This window comes from Dama dama, chromosome 12 (genome assembly GCF_033118175.1).
Source record: "Dama dama isolate Ldn47 chromosome 12, ASM3311817v1, whole genome shotgun sequence".
Classification (NCBI taxonomy): Eukaryota; Metazoa; Chordata; class Mammalia; order Artiodactyla; family Cervidae; genus Dama; species Dama dama.
Genome location: NC_083692.1, coordinates 11964422 through 11982567, shown reverse-complemented (window position 1 = coordinate 11982567; position 18146 = coordinate 11964422). Strand labels below are relative to the sequence as shown.

The 18146-nt window shown below is 36.4% G+C and overlaps 1 protein-coding gene across 1 annotated transcript in view; it reads right to left on the bottom strand.

The window, feature by feature from the left end:
• CEP128 (centrosomal protein 128) overlaps positions 1 to 18146 on the bottom strand; it is a 452428-nt gene that overhangs the window by 242092 nt on the left and 192190 nt on the right. The window contains exons 17-18 of the mRNA XM_061156507.1: positions 14656 to 14715; positions 342 to 534 (exon numbers count right to left, since the gene is read on the bottom strand). Of these exons, the coding sequence (XP_061012490.1) occupies positions 342 to 534; positions 14656 to 14715 (253 nt within the window). The remainder of the gene's footprint in view (positions 1 to 341; positions 535 to 14655; positions 14716 to 18146) is intronic.

Sequence of the window (18146 nt, the reverse complement as noted above, 5' to 3'; positions counted from 1 at the left end):
CACAAAGTACATGTTTATTAGATGAATGCATATTTTACTGATTTTAGCACTTTACTAGGGAAGAACAAACATGACTTACCTCATTAGCATTTCCAAATGGCCAATAGACAGAAATGTACACAGTGGGGATACAGGAGCTAAAGGAGAAATTCTCAAGGAGAAACAGTTCTCTCTCCAGACCCAGAAATGAAGATAAGCAAACAAGAGACAAGGAGAGGATAAGCATTTGGAAATTCTGTAGTTCAAACTAAATCTAAGAGAAACCGAATATTTTTCCCCCAACCCTAAGATTTCATGAACATAAACAAAGAAAAATAAAAGAGAAAGAGCAATCAACACACCTCTCTTCTCTCGGTGTATTTCTTCCAGAAGTTGCTCCTGTCTTTCTATCTGTTCAAAAAGACACTGAAGCTCAGCTTCCTTGTTTTCCGTCATATTCTTGAGTTGTTGTCTGCACAACATCAGCTGGTGCCGTAGACTTTTCTCTCTGTTTTCTCTCTCTTTCAGCTCCTCACAGAGCCACTGAAGTTTAGTCTAAAAATATGACATTTATTCTAACTTTTAAAAATCTAGAAAACAGTGGCATTCCAAAACATGATGAAGTCATGATAATCTAAATTTAAACAATAACTAATGATTTAAGCAAAATTTAAAAATACCCATAATGTTTTAATTTGCATAATGGTTTATATCAGTTAAAAGCTCATGCAGAAAATTATTTTCTTGGATTTTTATAAAATACTTGGTATGCTCTATCATCTTTCGAAAGGCAATACCACAGAAAGTTTAGCCTATTAAACTTCATGTTGTAATACAACATGGAGTGGGGTGCCATTGCCTTCTCCGATCCAGCTGCTAGTTGACTTTAAATCATCTAAACAGTCTTCACCTCAATAAGAAGCAAAATAGTGGAAGCTGTGAACTAGAAGGGAAAATGCAATTAAGCTAACGGACAATCTCCCTGAATAGTACATATCATAAGCAAGAATATTCTAAGTCTCCAGAAGTCTAAAAGGCTGTTTGGACATGCCCCGGTTTATTAAAAATAGCTGTGATAGAATCATTTTGCAGGTTCAATCCCTGGTTTGGGAAGATCCCCTAGAGAAGGAAATGGCAACCCACTCCAGTAATCTTGCCTGGAAAATCCCATGGACAGAGGAGCCTGGCAGGCTATAGTCCATGGGGTCATAAGAGTTGGACACAACTCAGTAACTGAACCACCACATGATGAAGCAGAACTGGGATATGGCCCTTAGACTGGGACTCCCCACATACATCAGCTTTCAAATATCCCCAGAAATGACAAAGAGGCACAATTCCTTTGGACAAAAGGTCGAACAGGTGGTGACATAGAAAAAAAAATCATCATAAGTCAAATGATAAAAAAGTATACAGTAATATCATAAGGTAACCAATATGTTGGGTGAAGAAAAATGGAAATCATGCATAAAGTTATGGTTTATTAATAACAAAGCACTTTTGATCAGACCAGAGTTTATGTTAATGAGCTAGTTAGGGTGGAGCCCCTAGATAGCCTCAGGATGGGGCTAGGGATTAGCTAGCTGAAATTTACCTTTATACTCTTCAACTTAGAAGGGGAAGGCCAGGGAGGACTGGAGATTAAGTTCTGTAAAGACCTGAACAGTGAGACATAATGAGCTTCCAGGCTGGTGAACTCACTTCCACGCCAAGAGGGTAATGCACCCAAAATTCCATAGAGACAGAAGTTCCTGTACTCAGAATACTTTGGGACCATGCCCTATATATCCCTTCATCTGGCTGTTCAATTGTATCCTTTATAAAGAAGTAGTAATAGTAAGTCAAATATTTCCCTGAAATCTGTGAGCCATTATAACAAATTAATGAACTATGGGAATCCCAATTTGAAGCCAGCTCAGATAGAAGTGTAGGAAACCCAGGCACTCAATACTTGTGACTGGCATCTGAAGAGTGGGGAGAGGTAGGGAAAGTCTAGTGGCACTGAGTCCTTAACCTGGGAGATCTGGACTAACTCTGGACAGTTAGTGTCAGAGCTGAATTAAGTTATAGGGCACCCAGATGATGAAAGAAAAAACCTGAAAGACTACTTGATGCGGAAAACTCAAACATCTACAGTCAAAAGTGTTGTGAGTAGACACAGGCCATAATAGCAGGTATTACATTTCACAGAAAGGGCAGGCCACTAGGATTTTTCATCTTCAGAGCTCTGATTTATATAAGCTAAGGGTAACTGCAACAGAAATATTGGGAATGCCCTCCTCCACCAACTCCTCATGGATAGATAGGGTGGTCATTCTACTCCAAACAAAGCAGGCTAAGAACACTGAGATCTCAACTGTCATCTTCCCAGGTTATTAAGGTGCAATTTTTGAAATCTTCAATAAAATACTAACAACCAGAATCCAGAAACATATAAAAGGGTTTTGACAGCATAATCAACTGGGATTTATCCCATGAATGCAAGGTTTCACTAATATTTGAAAATTAATTAATATAATATGCCATATTAGTAAGCATTAGAGACATAAGCCACATGATAATATTAAAAGGTGAAGAGAAATTATATGATGAAATTCAGTACCCATTCACAATGAAGATGCTCAACAAGCTAGGAATAGAAGGGAACTTTCACAACCTGGCATAGGATAAACAATAGATCAATGAAATAGAATTAAGAGTCCAGAAAAAAACCTATGCATATATGGTCAACTGACTTTCAACAAGGGTGTCAAAACAATTTGATGAAGAAAGAAGAGTCTTTTCAACGAGTGGTGGTGGGACTACGAATAGTGACATGTACAAGAACAGACTTGGACCTATACCTCATACTGTGGTATTAAAAAATTAACTCAATATGGATCATAGATCTAAATATAAGAACTAAAAATATAAGACTCCTAGAAGAAAATAGGCAGAAATCTTCATGATCTTGATCTGACAATCATTTCTTAGATATTACACCAAAAGCACAACCAACCAAAGAAAAAAGTTGATAAATTTGACTTAATCAAAATTTAAAATATTATGCTTCAGTGGTCACAGTCAACAAAGTGAAAACACAACCCACTAAACAAGAAAGAATACTTATAGATCGTTTGTCTGAAAAAGGGCTTATAGCTAGGATACATGAAGAACTCAAATAATAAATTAAAAGATAACAAAATCAGCAAAAGATCAAAATAGACATTTCTCCAAAGAAGATATATGAATGGCCAATAACCACATGAAAAGATTCTCAACAACTAGCCATCAGGGAAATGCAAATCAAAACCACACTAAAGTTCCATTTTACATCCAGCAGGATAGCTATGATCAAAAAAAATAAAAAACACACAGATGATAACAACTGTTCGTGTGTATATGGAGAAATTAAAATGCGCATATACTGACAAGAGCAACGTACAATGGTGAAAAACAATCTGGACTTTTTCAAAAGTTTAAACATATTTACCGTGTAACTTAGCAAGTCTCTCCTAGGTATACACTTATAAGGAATAAAAACATATGTTCATGCAAAAATCCATGTTACTCAAAATGTTCATAGAAGCACTATTCATGATAGCCAAGAAATCAAAATAATCCAAATGAACATCAACTGGTAAATGAATGTCGTATATCCATACAATGGACAGTTACTTAATAAGAAGTAGTAAAGTACTGATACATACTACAACACAGACGAACCTTGATAACATTCTGCTAAATGAAAGAAATCAGACATAAAGGATTGCTTATTATATGATTCCATTGATAGTAAATGTCCAGAACAGACAAATCTATAGAGATAAAAGCAGATTACTTCCTGACTAGTGCTACCAGGAGGGTGGGATGGGCAGATATGTTAAGAACCTGATGGCTAATGGTCCAGATTGTCTTTTGGGGGGTAATGAAAATGTTCCAAAATTCATGTAGTGATGGCTGCACCTCTCTGTGAATATACTAAAAACTACTAAATGGTAACTCTAAATAGGTCAGTTGTATGGTACATGAATTATATCTCAATTTAGCTATTACTTAACAAAAAATAAAAGGAGGGAGGAGACAGATCAACAAAAGCTAAAGTTAAATCACCCTGCAGAGATGAGATCTGGCTTTAGTACTTGCTATACAATTTGTAGGCCTTTGCCTTGTCTGTATGTCACTAGACATACAGGAAACAGTGTATTAAATAAATACAGTGGAAACACTAGACATACAGGAAACAGTGTATTAAATAAATACAGTGGAAACAGTGAAGACTTCATTTTGGGGGGCTCCAAAATCACTGCAGATGGTGACTGCAGCCATGAAATTATAAGACACTTGCTCCTTGGAAGAAAAGTTATGACCAACTTAGACAGCATGTTAAAAACAGAGACATTACTTTGCCAACAAAGGTCCATCTAGCCAGGGCTATGGTTTTTCCAGTAGCCATGTATGGATGTGAGAGTTGGGCTGTAAAGAAAGCTGAGTGTCAAAGCATTGATGCTTTTGAACTGTGGTGTTGGAGAAGACTCTTGAGAATCACTTGGACTGCAAGGAGATCCAACCAGTCCATCCTAAAGGCAATCAGTCCTGAATACTTGTTGGAAGGACTGATGTTGAAGCTGAAACTCCAATACCTTGGCCACCTGATGCAAAGAACTGACTCATTGGAAAAGACTGATGCTGGGAAAGACTGACAGCGGGAGAAGGGGATGACAGAGGATGAGATGGTTGGATGACATCACTGACTCAATGGACATGAGTTTGAGTAAACTCTGGGAGTTGGTGATGGACAGAGAGGCCTGCTGTGCTGCAGTCCCTGGAGTCGCAGAGTGGGACACGACTGGGTTGAACTGAAATACAGTAAGTCCTCAACTTAACATGAGGATGTGAACTTCCAATTATGACTGTAGAAATTTAAGTCTGCTTCATTCCCCAATATCCACTTTGAAATACTATTGCAAATAGAAAAAGAAAAAGATAAAATTCCACAGCACAGAAAGCCAGAAAAGATAATCAATTCTGCCAGATTAAAGGATCACTTTCTACTAACGCATTTAGGAAGAAAACAGAGTCAGCATGAGGATGAGAGATATACCGTCATCCCCATCTAACCACAAATATGAGACAAGGAAGTGAACTGACTGATCTTTAGAAAGCATACTCTCTAAATAGAGTGGAATTCCAAACAAGTGAAAAATAGTAATAAGGACTGGACCAAACTCTACATATTTGAGACTTAAATGTAAGGAGAGTAAGGAAGAAGGAGGACTCGGCATTGATGGCCAATTTTTAGCTTAATAAACTAAAACAGGAAACCTAGAAAAAGCAAAGATTTAGGGGTTAAGAAGTTAAATTAGGCTGAAATAGACTGAGGTTAGGATCAAAACACACAGAAGTATAGATGATAATTGGATATATAGATCTAAAGCTCAAGAGGTATGGTCAAGAGACACAAACTAAATCAATAGTGTAAAGGAAGTTAAAGGCATAGGAACAGATAAATGGCCCCTAAAGAATATCTACAGAGAGAAGAGAAGAGGGTTTAGAAGAGATAAGCACAAGTGAAATTCCAAAGTAAAACTGAGATATAAATGGAAATTTAGGAGGAAAATATGAGTCTGGGGCAACTGAATACCAAAGAAAGAAAATATTACAAGGTGGATATCCTCAAAGTCAAAAATTCAAAAGGAAGGGACAGGCATATTAAGTAATTTAAAAAATATACATTTGTCAAAAATGATTGCAGCTCAGCCCATCAAACCAAAATAGGACTAAAAACATGAACTCCAAATTGTTTGTGGTGATTATGCCTTTATACCTAACAAAGACAAGTGTAAAGTATATAGAAAATATGTTCTCTTATTTTTTTGAAAAGTTCCATTCAGGCTACTATGTTACAAAAAACAAGGGCAAGAAGGACACTACTTCTGATGTGGTGTCATATCCATGGTTCTTCTTAATTCTGTTTTCTGCCACAAGAGAATGAAATCCTAGCATTATTAGATCTTCTTATGCCTCAGAAGGAAAACAAATTCCATGTGGTAATAATGCACTTATTTGATTTCTTAAAAAATATTCACTACCAATTCAATTTTTTAACACTCAAATGGTCCAAACAAAATGAATCCCTGGGGATCACTAGCTTCCATCATCTAGTTTAATCTGTTCTTTCTCAACGATTTAATGGCAAATTTTAAAAATACCTTCAATTTCCTTTTTCTCAATGGTTTCCTACCTATTCCTTATTCCATTCCAATCTTTGGCCTGTTGTTAAGAGAGAATAACAACAAAAAAAAATTCTGTTTTATCATAACAATACTCCTACTGGTTCTGATAAAAACAGAATAACAAAAAATTATCTGAAACAAAGCAATAATCAGGTTTGATCTGTGTTATGGACTGAATTATACCCCCCTCAAAATCATGTTAAACCCTAACCAAAGACACAGGGACTTTAGGGAAGTAATTAGGGTTAAATGAGGTCTTAAGGGTAGTGTCCTTTGAAGAAGAAGAGACACACTCTGACTTCTAACCTTCAGCTCTTCCAACCATGGCACCAGCCCCAACATGAAAGATGACTGTCTATGAGGCAAGAAGTCTCACCAGAAACCAGTTCTAGCACTGAATGACCTTGGAATTCTAGGCCACAGAACTGTGAGAAAATAAATATCTGTTGTTTAACTCACCCAGTTTTCTTATGGCAGCCCTAGCCAACTAGTGCAATAAGACCTATGGCTTCAGTTAATTCCTGTTGAGTCTTTATTCCACTGCCATACAAAATTAAAAACTGGTCATCGTTAGATGCTTGTTATGAGTTGAATAAGTATGCACAATATATTATTAATCCTAGAAAACAAATTGATTTATGGAAATTTAACCAACCAATAATCAATTAAGAGAATCAGAGTTTGTTAGAGAAACACCTATTATCTTTCATTAAGTATCTTGGAGAAACAGCTTGAAACACAGTATAGGAATAACTTCACCAATTTCAAACAATAATTAGATGACAAGGCTATATAAATCACAGTGCAAACACCATTCTATTAACCACTCACAAGAGTATCTTACAGATTACATAATAGGCTCATTTATTTAACTACACCAACAAATATTGCTAAGTAAACACAAATAGGGCAAATAATTTTAAATCAGTTTTTTTTTAACCTTCATAGTTGACAGCTTGCAAGTAGATGGAAATATTTTTAAGTATCCAGTAAAACAATCACAATGATATTTTAAATCTGTATGAATCCTCTAGTGAGATTCAGTGGAATACTATACCAAAAGTCACTAAGGAATGACTCAAAACTAAAAATAGAAAATTCAAATAAAAAGCTTATAGTTGATAGTTATATCAGGAACCATAACTTTGCTGCTTTTCACTACCATGCTTCCTTCATTAAAATTCTAAAAACAACTTTGAGAGAAAATGTTTATACAAGAACCAGAGACAAAAAGGATAGCAATTTTTTAGAATATGCTAGGTTACCAAAATAAGAATTAACCCAGAACTGCAAAAATCAAATTGAAATCAACCTCAAAATATAATTCTTTCACTAAAACTTACCACTTTTTATTTGGTTTGAATATCATCTAGAAGAAATATACCCATATTCATAGTACATTTTAGAAAATACAAAATTATTCCACCAGTTAAACTGAGTGAGTTCCCTGTGTACGACCTAAGGATATTTCCACCACAAGAAGATACCTGAGTATCTGTATCACGTTTTGCTGTCGCCACTGGAAGGATAAAATACTAGATGATCATTTGCAACCTTCAACAAGAATTAAATGCAATGAGTCCAATGACAAACCTAGACAAAACATTAAAAAGCAGACACATTACTTTACCAACAAAATTCCATCTATTCAAGGCTATGGTTTTTCCACTAGTCATGTATGGATGTGACAGTTGGACTATAAAGAAAGCTGAGCGCCGAAGAATTGATGCTTTTGACCTGTGGCATTGGAGAAGACTCTTGAGAGTCCCCTGGACTGCAAGGAGATCCAACCAGTCCATCCTAAAGGACATCAGTCCTGAATATTCACTGGAAGGACTGAAGTTGAAGCTTCAATACTTTAGCCATCTGATGTTAACAAACCAACTCACTGGAAAAGACCCCGATGCTAGAAAAGAGTTAAGGCAAGAGGAGAAGGGAGCGACAGAGGATAAGATGATTGGATAGCATTCACTGACTTAATGGGCGTGAATTGGAGCAAACTCCAGGAGATAGTGAAGGACAGGGGAGCCTGGTGTGCTGCAGTCCATGGGGTTCCAAAGAGTTGGACATGACTTAGTGACTGAAGAAAAACAACAATACTTCTCACAAAATAAGTTTTTTTTTTTAAATCCACATCACTAAAAAGGCAATATTTATAATATAGTTTATACTCAAGTGTAAGTTACACAATCAGAATAAAAAAACAGTGGCCCAGAGTTCAGAGCTCCAGGTTCCCAAACCCTTCTCAGAAACTAGTTTCATATCCTTAGGTAAAATTCAAAACTCCCAGGATCTTTTTCTCATCTACAAAACAAAAAGTCAAACTTCACAATCTCTGAAACTGCTTCAGTTACAATATTTCTAAAACAGTAGGAAAAACAAGTACTCGTCACCGTACAGAACATCAGTTCAGTCACTCAGTCGTGTCCGACTCTTTGCGACCCCATGGACTGCAGCACGCCAGGCTTCCCTGTCCATCACCAACTCCTGGAGGTTGTTATACTACAGAAAAGTATGACTTTGGGATGATGTGCATGTGTGCTCAGTCATGTCTGACTCTTTGCAACCCCATCGACTGTAGCTCACCAGGCTCCTCTGTCCATGGAATTCTCCAGGCAAGAATTCTAGAGTGGGTCACCATTTCCTCCTCTAGGGGGTCTAACGCAGGAATAGAATACGCATCTCCTGCGTTAGCAGGCAGATTCTTTACCACTGAACCAACTGGGAAGCCCCTTTGGGATGATACCAAACAGGAAAATCCCTAAATAACTTGGAAACATATTTTTTTATATATTGATATATAATCTTAATCTGGAGAAGGAAATGGCAACCCACTCCAGTATTCTTGCCTGGAAAATCCCATGGACTGAGGATCCTGGTAGGCTACAGTCCGTGGGGTCGCAAAGAGTCGGACACGACTGAATGACTTCATTCACTTCACTATATAATCTTAAAATTTAAATACTATTGACCAAATAATACAAGTTTGAGATCAGATATATTTCTGAAACCTAACCTGCTTGTTACTTATTCATTGGTGATAGTTAACCTGAGGAAGTAAACGGAGTAGGAAAATGCAGCAAGTCTAAATACTTCCTTAAAAAAAAAAAAAAGATACTTATTGAGCATTTAGCCAAGCCCTTTCTCTGCATCTAGGAATATTTCCTCTATCCCAAAGGAAAGATCTCTGGGGTGCATATTCGATACATTAACATCAGAAGAGCAATGGCCCCTGAATGGCTCACAATTAAACAATCTGGCAGTCAGAAGTGCTTTACAAAGGAAAGGAACACTCTTGATAATGAACATGCCCAAGGGGCTCCCTTGTACTTGAGGCATGCAATTCTAATTTTCCCTTCAGGAGCCCCAGAGAAGGAAATGGCAACCCACTCCAGTATTCTTGCCTGGAGAATTTCATGGACAGAGGAGCATGGAGGATGTGAGTCCATGGGATCACTCAGATTCCGACATGACTGAGTTACTTATTTATGGAAGTACTAAAGATGCAACAAGGACTAGGAATGACACAGGTGTTCCCACAGAAAGCTTACAGATTAGAGAAAGAAGAGAAGAGTAAATGGGAATTTCAACACAGTGGGATAAATGCCAAGAAGGAAAAGCTCTCCATAGGCAAAGAAGCATATCAATTCATTTTGTGCATCTTCAGAGAATAATTAATACCAGTCTCCCAGAATTAAATGTGCTCTGTAAACAAGAGTACCGAGGCTCTTGTCTTGTGATGAGCAGCAGCTGACACCAGCTTTTTTATTTACTACCATAAACTGATAACTTAAGATCTGAGATCAAGTGATGCCTGCAAGTAGTGTGGTTCCATTCTGAAAGTGAGTACCTGCTGGCTCTACAGCTGATGACCCGTCTGTATTTTCTCACTGAAAGTCTTTGCTACTTCTCGTTTCGCTCCATGATTTGAACCTAAACTCTGATTTATGCCTTTGTCCCTGCTTCTCTTTAGGCCTTCCTGTCCAGATGAAACTTTCTGGATATTAATCCCCATAGTGGAAACTCTTCCAATGCTTCTGCTAGCTTGCTACCTAGGACTGTGCATGGCTGTCTATTCCAATACAAACCATTGACTGGGGTCTTCTAGTTTGAATGGAAATCCCTAGATATCTCCTTCTCCATCAGCCTCTTACATAACATTAAATATTACTTGCATATTGTCATCAAAATACTCCTTGAGTCTGTCCCTTCCAATGAATTGCTACAACTTCCTAAATTAGAAGTTTCACCCTACCTAAACCAGAGACCTGGGTCTCACTGAAGACCTCTTAACTTCTTGCATTTGGTCTTCCCACCTGTAATCCACCTTTCACATCACTATCAGAGTGATGCTTCTAAAATATGAACATATGGCTCTCATGTTCAAAACTCCTTCATGGCCCCCCACTAAATGCAAAGCAGACCCAAGCTTTTAAAATGGCATATGATGCTCTTCTTGACGGATCTAAACTCTGTCTCCTTCTAGAGCCTCATCCTTGACATCCTCTGTCTCACGTTTTCAGTGTATGTAGTACTGCCAGATCACTTGGTGTTTCTTTGGTGTTTATCATGCTGTTTCTCTTCCAGGCCATTCCTACAATTATTTACTCAGTATGCATATTCTTTCCTGTTTACCTGGCTGGCTGCAAGATCTATCCATAGCATCTGTCTCCAAGGCAGCTTGTGCTCACCTGTTACAGCTCTTACATCTAATATTGAAACCATCTACAGAAGTGTCAGTTTTTCTAGAGACAACATGTTCCTAAAGAGGAAAGATAATTTCTTTTTTTTTTTTTTTAACATTTATTTATTTGGCTGCACTGGGTCTTAGTTTCGACATGTGGGATCTAGTCCCCTGACAGGGGATGGAACCCAGACCCCCTGCATTGAGAGGGTGAAGTCTTGGACCAACTGGAACAACAGGGAAGTATGGGGATCATTTCCTAATTCATTCTTATTTTCACAGCATGTAATGGGAGTACTGAGGCACAGTAGCTACTTAGTAAATTCTCAGTTAAACTGAATAAAATTTAGCCTCTAAATGCTTTGTCAGGGTTTTTTGACAAAAACAAATTCCTTGTCTATGGGAATGCCCTGCTTTACTTAACAACCATCTCAACCCTCTTCCTCTCTGTCACGCATTATTCTTAGATTCATTGGTTATTTTATCTATTAGCCAGGTCCAAATCTTAGTTGGGTTTCATGTTTATGTTATGTTACCACTGCCAACAAAGCAACAGGAACAAAATTTCCACCCAGTCTTAGTTCTTCTAGAATTAACACTAAAAGAAGAAATGCATTTGGCAGATTTATGAAAACAATTACAAAATGCCATCAGAGGTCCTTCTAATACTGCAAGACGTCAACATCGACTAGCTGAATAGCAATTCTACTTTCCATATAGCTTTTGTCCTTTGACTTCAGATATTATCTTCAATACTTATAGAGCTGTCCAGTCATAGTTCATGGGAATTACAGTACTGTAGCCCATCAATAACCTGAGCCATCTTTCTAGTAAATAGATTCAATTCCTCCTTAGTCAGTTGGTCAGTGTAGTATTGCTTATCACGACCTTTTTACACTGTAGAGCTACAGTTGCCTCATGCAGCATTAAAACTTGTCTGATCGGAAGTTCAACCCTATTAAATGATAAGGGAAAACAGCTCACTCGCTCCCAAATTAAAGAGCTATGATTAAGAGTCATCTCTGGCTCTCATAATTTAACTGAACAACAGCAGTGAAAACTTTCTGTTCAGAAATGATAAAGATTTTAACTTGAAAGGAAATTCCAAGTACATTGCTCTTGTTGTCAGAATTGTGGAGTTGGGAAAAGAAAAAGAAAAAAAAGAGAGAGAAATGCTTTATTAATGCACAGAAAACTTCTAGCTAAAAAATTCTGAGACAGCAAAACATGTATATTCTAAAATTTCTACGCCAGCAGCATAAATACAAGTCAGGATTGGCTTCTATAAAAATGGTGAGGTACATACAGGATCACTGTATTGAAAGTATGAGAGAAAATTTTATAAGGTCAAGTAAATTTCAATGTTCAATCATAATACTGTTAATTTCTTATTAAGAATTTTTTAAAAAAAGAAGCTTCTCTAACGACTATCTGGTTTTCTAAAGTGAACTCTGTCTTGTACCACCTCCCACCTGTACCTTACTCATGAATCTCAGGGCCTTATTCCTGTTGACTCAAATATTCATCTTCTTGCCACTGTTATACTTACTTAGCCAACTGGAGAACTTCTACATAAGTTTTTTATGACTGAGTTTAAACATATTTTTGCAGAAGCCTTCTCTGACATGCTGGCAGCATCACACCCTTCCATCCTCCCAACACAAACACCGTAGTTCTTCCTTCTTCTGTATTCTCAGGTCAATGTTTACCTATCTCTATAACAATATAACTCACATTAAGGATTTCAAGGATATCTAAAATTTGTTTATAATTCCATTTTCCCTATTAACTTCCATGGCTTTCTAACACATATCCCCAATGTCTGTACACAAAAAGTACACGATCAATAAATCTTGGCTAAATGAACAAGACTGGCTATATTTAAATGTTAATACACATAATCGTGGGCTTCCCCTGCGGCTCAGATGGTTGTGAGGCTGTCACGGCTAACCCCATGGCAGGCAGTCTAGATTAGGAGTAGGCCTGGTTTCCCGGAGTAACATAATTATCAGGACTCCTGGAGCCAGCCAATCAACATATGCCTAGCCAGAAAAAAGGCAACCTATCAGGGGAAAGCTGAAAGCCCCACGTTGGGCCAACAAAAATTACCTTGCAACTGTGTAACCAATCAGCTTGCGCCAACTACCCACTGTGTAACCAATCCGATTGCGCCAACTACCTGCTGCTTATTTTGACCTAATAAATACCCGAGAGAACTGGGGCTCGGGGCCTTTCGTCCTCACACACTTGGTGAGGGCGGGAGGCCCTGGCTCGAGTCAGTAATAAATTCCCCTATTGCAAGTTGCATTGTTTCGAGGATTCTTCTTTCCGGACCGGGGACTCAGACTACGGTCAGAACAATGGTAAAGAATCTTCCTGCAATGCAGGAGACCTGGGTTTGATCCCTGGGTTGGGAAGATTCCCTGGAGGAGGAAACAGCAACCTATTCCAGTATTCTTGCCTAGAGGGTTCCATGGACAGAGAAGCCTGGTGGGCTACAATCTATAGGGTCACAAAGAGTTGGACATGACTGAGCGACTAACTGATACTGATACACATAATGGTAAGAACGTTCATTGTGAATCTGACATGGCATGTAATCCATTCTCCCCTTCTTTATATCAAAAAAGAAGTAAAAGTGTCAGTCGCTCAGTCGTGTTTGACCCTTTGAAACCCCACAGACTGTAGCCCGCCAGGCTCTTCGGTCCATGGGAGTCTCCAGGGAGAATACTGGAATGGTTTGCCATTTCCTCCTCTAGGGATCTTCCCGACCCAGAGATGGAACCCACATCTCCCACATTGCAGGAAGATTCTTTACCATCTGAGCCACCAGGGAAGCTAAGAAAGTCACGTATCTTAATGAAAACCTCACTTTGCTCATATTTTTAAATAAGGATATTATAAAAACTTAAAGTTTCTTTCATGCAATAAAATCCTAAGTTAGAACACAGTTGGTGAGGTTTATAGTACAGTTGGTTTTCTTATAGAATTTAAATGGGATGGAAGATTTTAGTAACTTAAAGCAGAAAAAAACTACTCTAAAAAAGAATGCAAGTGCTTAAGCATTGATAATTTCATAAACTGATATCTACATCTTATATGATCACAATGTTCTATATATTTAAATTAATGAATTTCCAAGTTGATCTGATATATGAAGACAGCTGAAAACTATCACACAGTGTAGGAGAATCTTTTTGCTAAAATTAACAAATTGTTCAACATTATTTTTTGTTACCTTCCATTACATTTAAATCATGATGTCAAAGAATCATGAAACAATCAAGTTATCTTCAGAACACACAGCTTACCCTTTCCATTTTGTAAATGAGAAAACAACATACCCAGAGAGGTGAAGGATTTGCTTGAGCCACAGAGATATTTGGCAGCTTTGAGCTAACACTCCAGAACCAGAATGTAAGTATATATACACATAAATGAGGACTGGTTACAGCTTCCCTGACTTTTGTGCACCTCAGCTTTCTCTCCCAAGAAAAAGGTAGAGGAATTTGTCTGACAATCAAATTTCAATATTTCAACAGTTTTACCTACTCATTTATTCTCTCACTGCATGCCTGTATATTTAAGCTAATTTTTAAATATTAAACTAAAAGAACATGGTGGTTTCTTGAATGCATTACAATGATATCTTTCCCAGTAATGAAGTATTAAGGCTTTCAAATGTTCAGTTACATGTCAAAATACATGAGTAGACCAAATAGGATGCCTTGAAGGTCATAAACATAATGAAAGCTTTAGGATTCCAAGATTAATTACCTTGCTCTCTGCTAACCAGCGATGTGGGTCATAATTGGTATCAGGACTAGATGAAAAAACCTACAAAGAAAGAGGAAGTCATCAATTAGAAGTAGGTACCTCCCTGAAATGAATTTACATAAATGAAGATTGTACACCATTATATCCAAAAGTTCAGTCTCTAAACCTAAGGGTTTAAAAAGAAAGTTCACAGCAAGTATAAAACCAGTTCCAAACTATTATTTATTTAACGCCTATTTATTAAGCATGTATATATGTATCAATATATGTATACATCAGTATGAAAACATGTATGAATGTATGTATTAACACTAAATATTTAGCTCATGTATACACATATGACTCAACTCTCAAGTGCTACTACTTGAGAATCTCGAGGCTCTTGAGGCTCTTGAGAAGCTCAAATCTCTGAGGCTGATCCATGGAGTTCTGCATGGCAAGCAGCCTCACTTACACCAGTTTACTTCATTTTTGTGTCTTTTCCTCAGTCTTGTTCCAGATAATGTATTTCACAGTGAGTCAGATGTAATTACATAAAACTTAATTCTTTGTCTCATTTTTTCTTCCTCAATTTTATACTATGAGAGCTATTTTGTCTCATTAATGGTTGTATAGAAATGACAGAACATAATCAATATAACTTCACACCTACATCGCTTTGTAACTCATGATGGTAACAAGATTCTACAATAAATAGATTGTCTACACGAGATGCCCTGAGTTCCTTCACACCAACTAATTTATAAAATTACTGTCAGCTGGTTCTGCCTTATTACTGGTAAAAGTCTACTCAAAGTTTGTCAATCACTTCATAATTGTAAACACAAAAGAACTTCTCAATTTTTCCCTTTGAACTTTGTGCTATCCATGAAATTTCTGCATCGGTTTTTCCTAGAAATTTTCTGCTTCAAAGTATCTTATCCCTCTGCATGCAATGTCTGTTCCTATCTTCAAATACTTCTATACTTCTTGATGTGTTTGCACATCACTCCCCTAAGGAATAGCATTAGGTAATTCATTTAGACATGATGAATGCACAACGAGCGCTGACCACATGCCACGTACAAGAGTGCTGTAGTCTCATATAACCTTTCTATCATCCATTTTTCTCATTATCTAGATCTCACTCAATTCTCAGGCCTTTCCGGCTTTTTCAATGAGATTTTTCTTAATCTCTAGTTCACAGTGCTTTCTTCCTTTTCTACCTCTCTACTGTGTTGAATATTTGTAACCATCCACTTATCATTGACTATGTTGTTCTTTATTACTCTTTTTCATTGACCTATGTCATCATCTCAAGTCTGCAGTGACCTAAGATACAGTACTCAAGATTAAAGACCAAAATAATCTGAAATAAAACAATGTTTATATTTTGCAACATGCTTTATACATTTATATATAGTTTAGTGTTTAAGAAAATAGTCACTTAATCACTTATAAATGGTATGACTTAATTTTTCTCTAAGCTGCAGGTTATCATCTATAAAGTGAGTAAACTACCTCATGAGGCCAGGGTATAAATTAAATAAAATGGGTGTTGGCACAATATCAGACATACAGAACACCATTATCACTTCACTACTAACTGCATATCAAGATGTAATTATCAATAAATACACTTCAAAGTCTATTATGACAAGAGCACAAAGTCTATTAAGACAACAGTTATTTGTCATAAAAAGATTAAAGAAATAGAAGCCATATACTTGGCAATATGAGTACATTACAAAAAACTCTCTGCATAATAATGAGAGAAATCATTAGTTGATCTTGCTATCTTGCACTACTAAGTGCAAGATATGATACACTTAGCATGTACATCACACTATGATGTACACCTATATCTTTTTTATTTTATCTTCATAATAACCCAACTTATAAATAGGACATGAATTCTTAGAGCAAACAGAGATTACATAACTCATCCAAGGTCATACATTAGCAATTTGGAGAGTTGCAATTTGAATCTCCATCTGTCTTGATCCAAAGCCTATTCTCTGCATGCTCTACAAAGAAATGAATACTCTGACCAAGTGTTAGGGGAAAATCTCTAGAATTACCAAAGATTTGTCTGTGAAAATATTGTATCTTTAATTCAAACACTTTTCTAATTGTTCCATAAGTGTCTAACAACAGATTTTCAAATACTGCATGCACTTACTAATGTGGAATAAGTAATAAATATGGTGGTTGAAAAAAGAAACTATAATTAGAAATAATGCCAACATTCCCAAAGACTTTTCACAGACTCTTTTGTTGCATATCTCTTATTTGGTCCATTCCATAACAGTCACTTTCTACATAAAATGGCCGAAAATTTCATCAGCAATATTTCAAAAATCAACAAATGACCAGGAATGATTGGAATTACTTCATTTCTGAAAATATTTTACAAAGACCACCAATCTCACCTACATTTCTGAACTAAAAGCAAAAAATCAATTTTAATAAACACTTTGGTGGTTTCTGTGAAGTGAGAACAAATGTTATGTTCTTGAGTATCCCTTTGTTTTTCAATTTTATAGAAATGAAACAACAAAAATTATTAATGGAAAAAGATCCACAATAAAAAAAAATGCATTCCTAAAAATAATCTTAATAGAATTTCCATTCTCATAGACTAACTTTCCACCCATCACTTAGACTTGAATTAGTCTTTCTCCAGGTAAAGAGGTGTAAAGACCCATTACCACCACATTCTTGAAAGCCTATTAAAGAATAGGGTACTTTTCATAATAGTAAGTTAGAAGGATAATCTGAATCATATAAAGAAATAAAATATTTAAGCAATGTACTACATACACACTATGCTTTAGCTTGTAATTGATCCGTTTTAGTCTGTAAATAACAAGGTTTATATATAACGCAATCCAAATGTTCCTATTTTTATATCTCTACTTGGCTGAAAACAAGCCATTCTGACATAAATTCTTAAACAGAGAATAAATATTCGATAGTAAATCTGTGCATCTTCTAGATAAAATTATGATTTCAAGGGTTTAAATATATGTCAACAAGTTCTAAATAAAAATAAAGCAGTATTAGACAAGGAACAGAATAAACGAATGTTGTAACAGGACAGAAAGAGTTAGTTTTCCCCTAAAGCTAATTACTTCTTGTATTTGGCTCACAGTCCTCTCAAATTGACATCTGAACTTTAAAAAAGAAAAGTATACAAAAACATATATTGTAGAAATTCCATCAACTTCGCCAAATTCTGCCAGTTGAAATATTTCCTTTAAAGCTGAATCCTAAAGCGCAAGTGGAGAATATCATTTTATGTTCTTGAAAACATTATTTAAGAAAAACAAAAAAGATGGAGAAAAAAACAGGAAAAAAGAGGGGAAAGTAGTTCAGGGAAGAATATTTTATATGAGAAAAAAAGATGAATGACAATATTTGAAAAGATTAAAAAAAAACCTTAATGCATAATATGATAATTTGAATGCTGTTATATCATCAAATGAAATAACTACAAGGGGAAATGATGG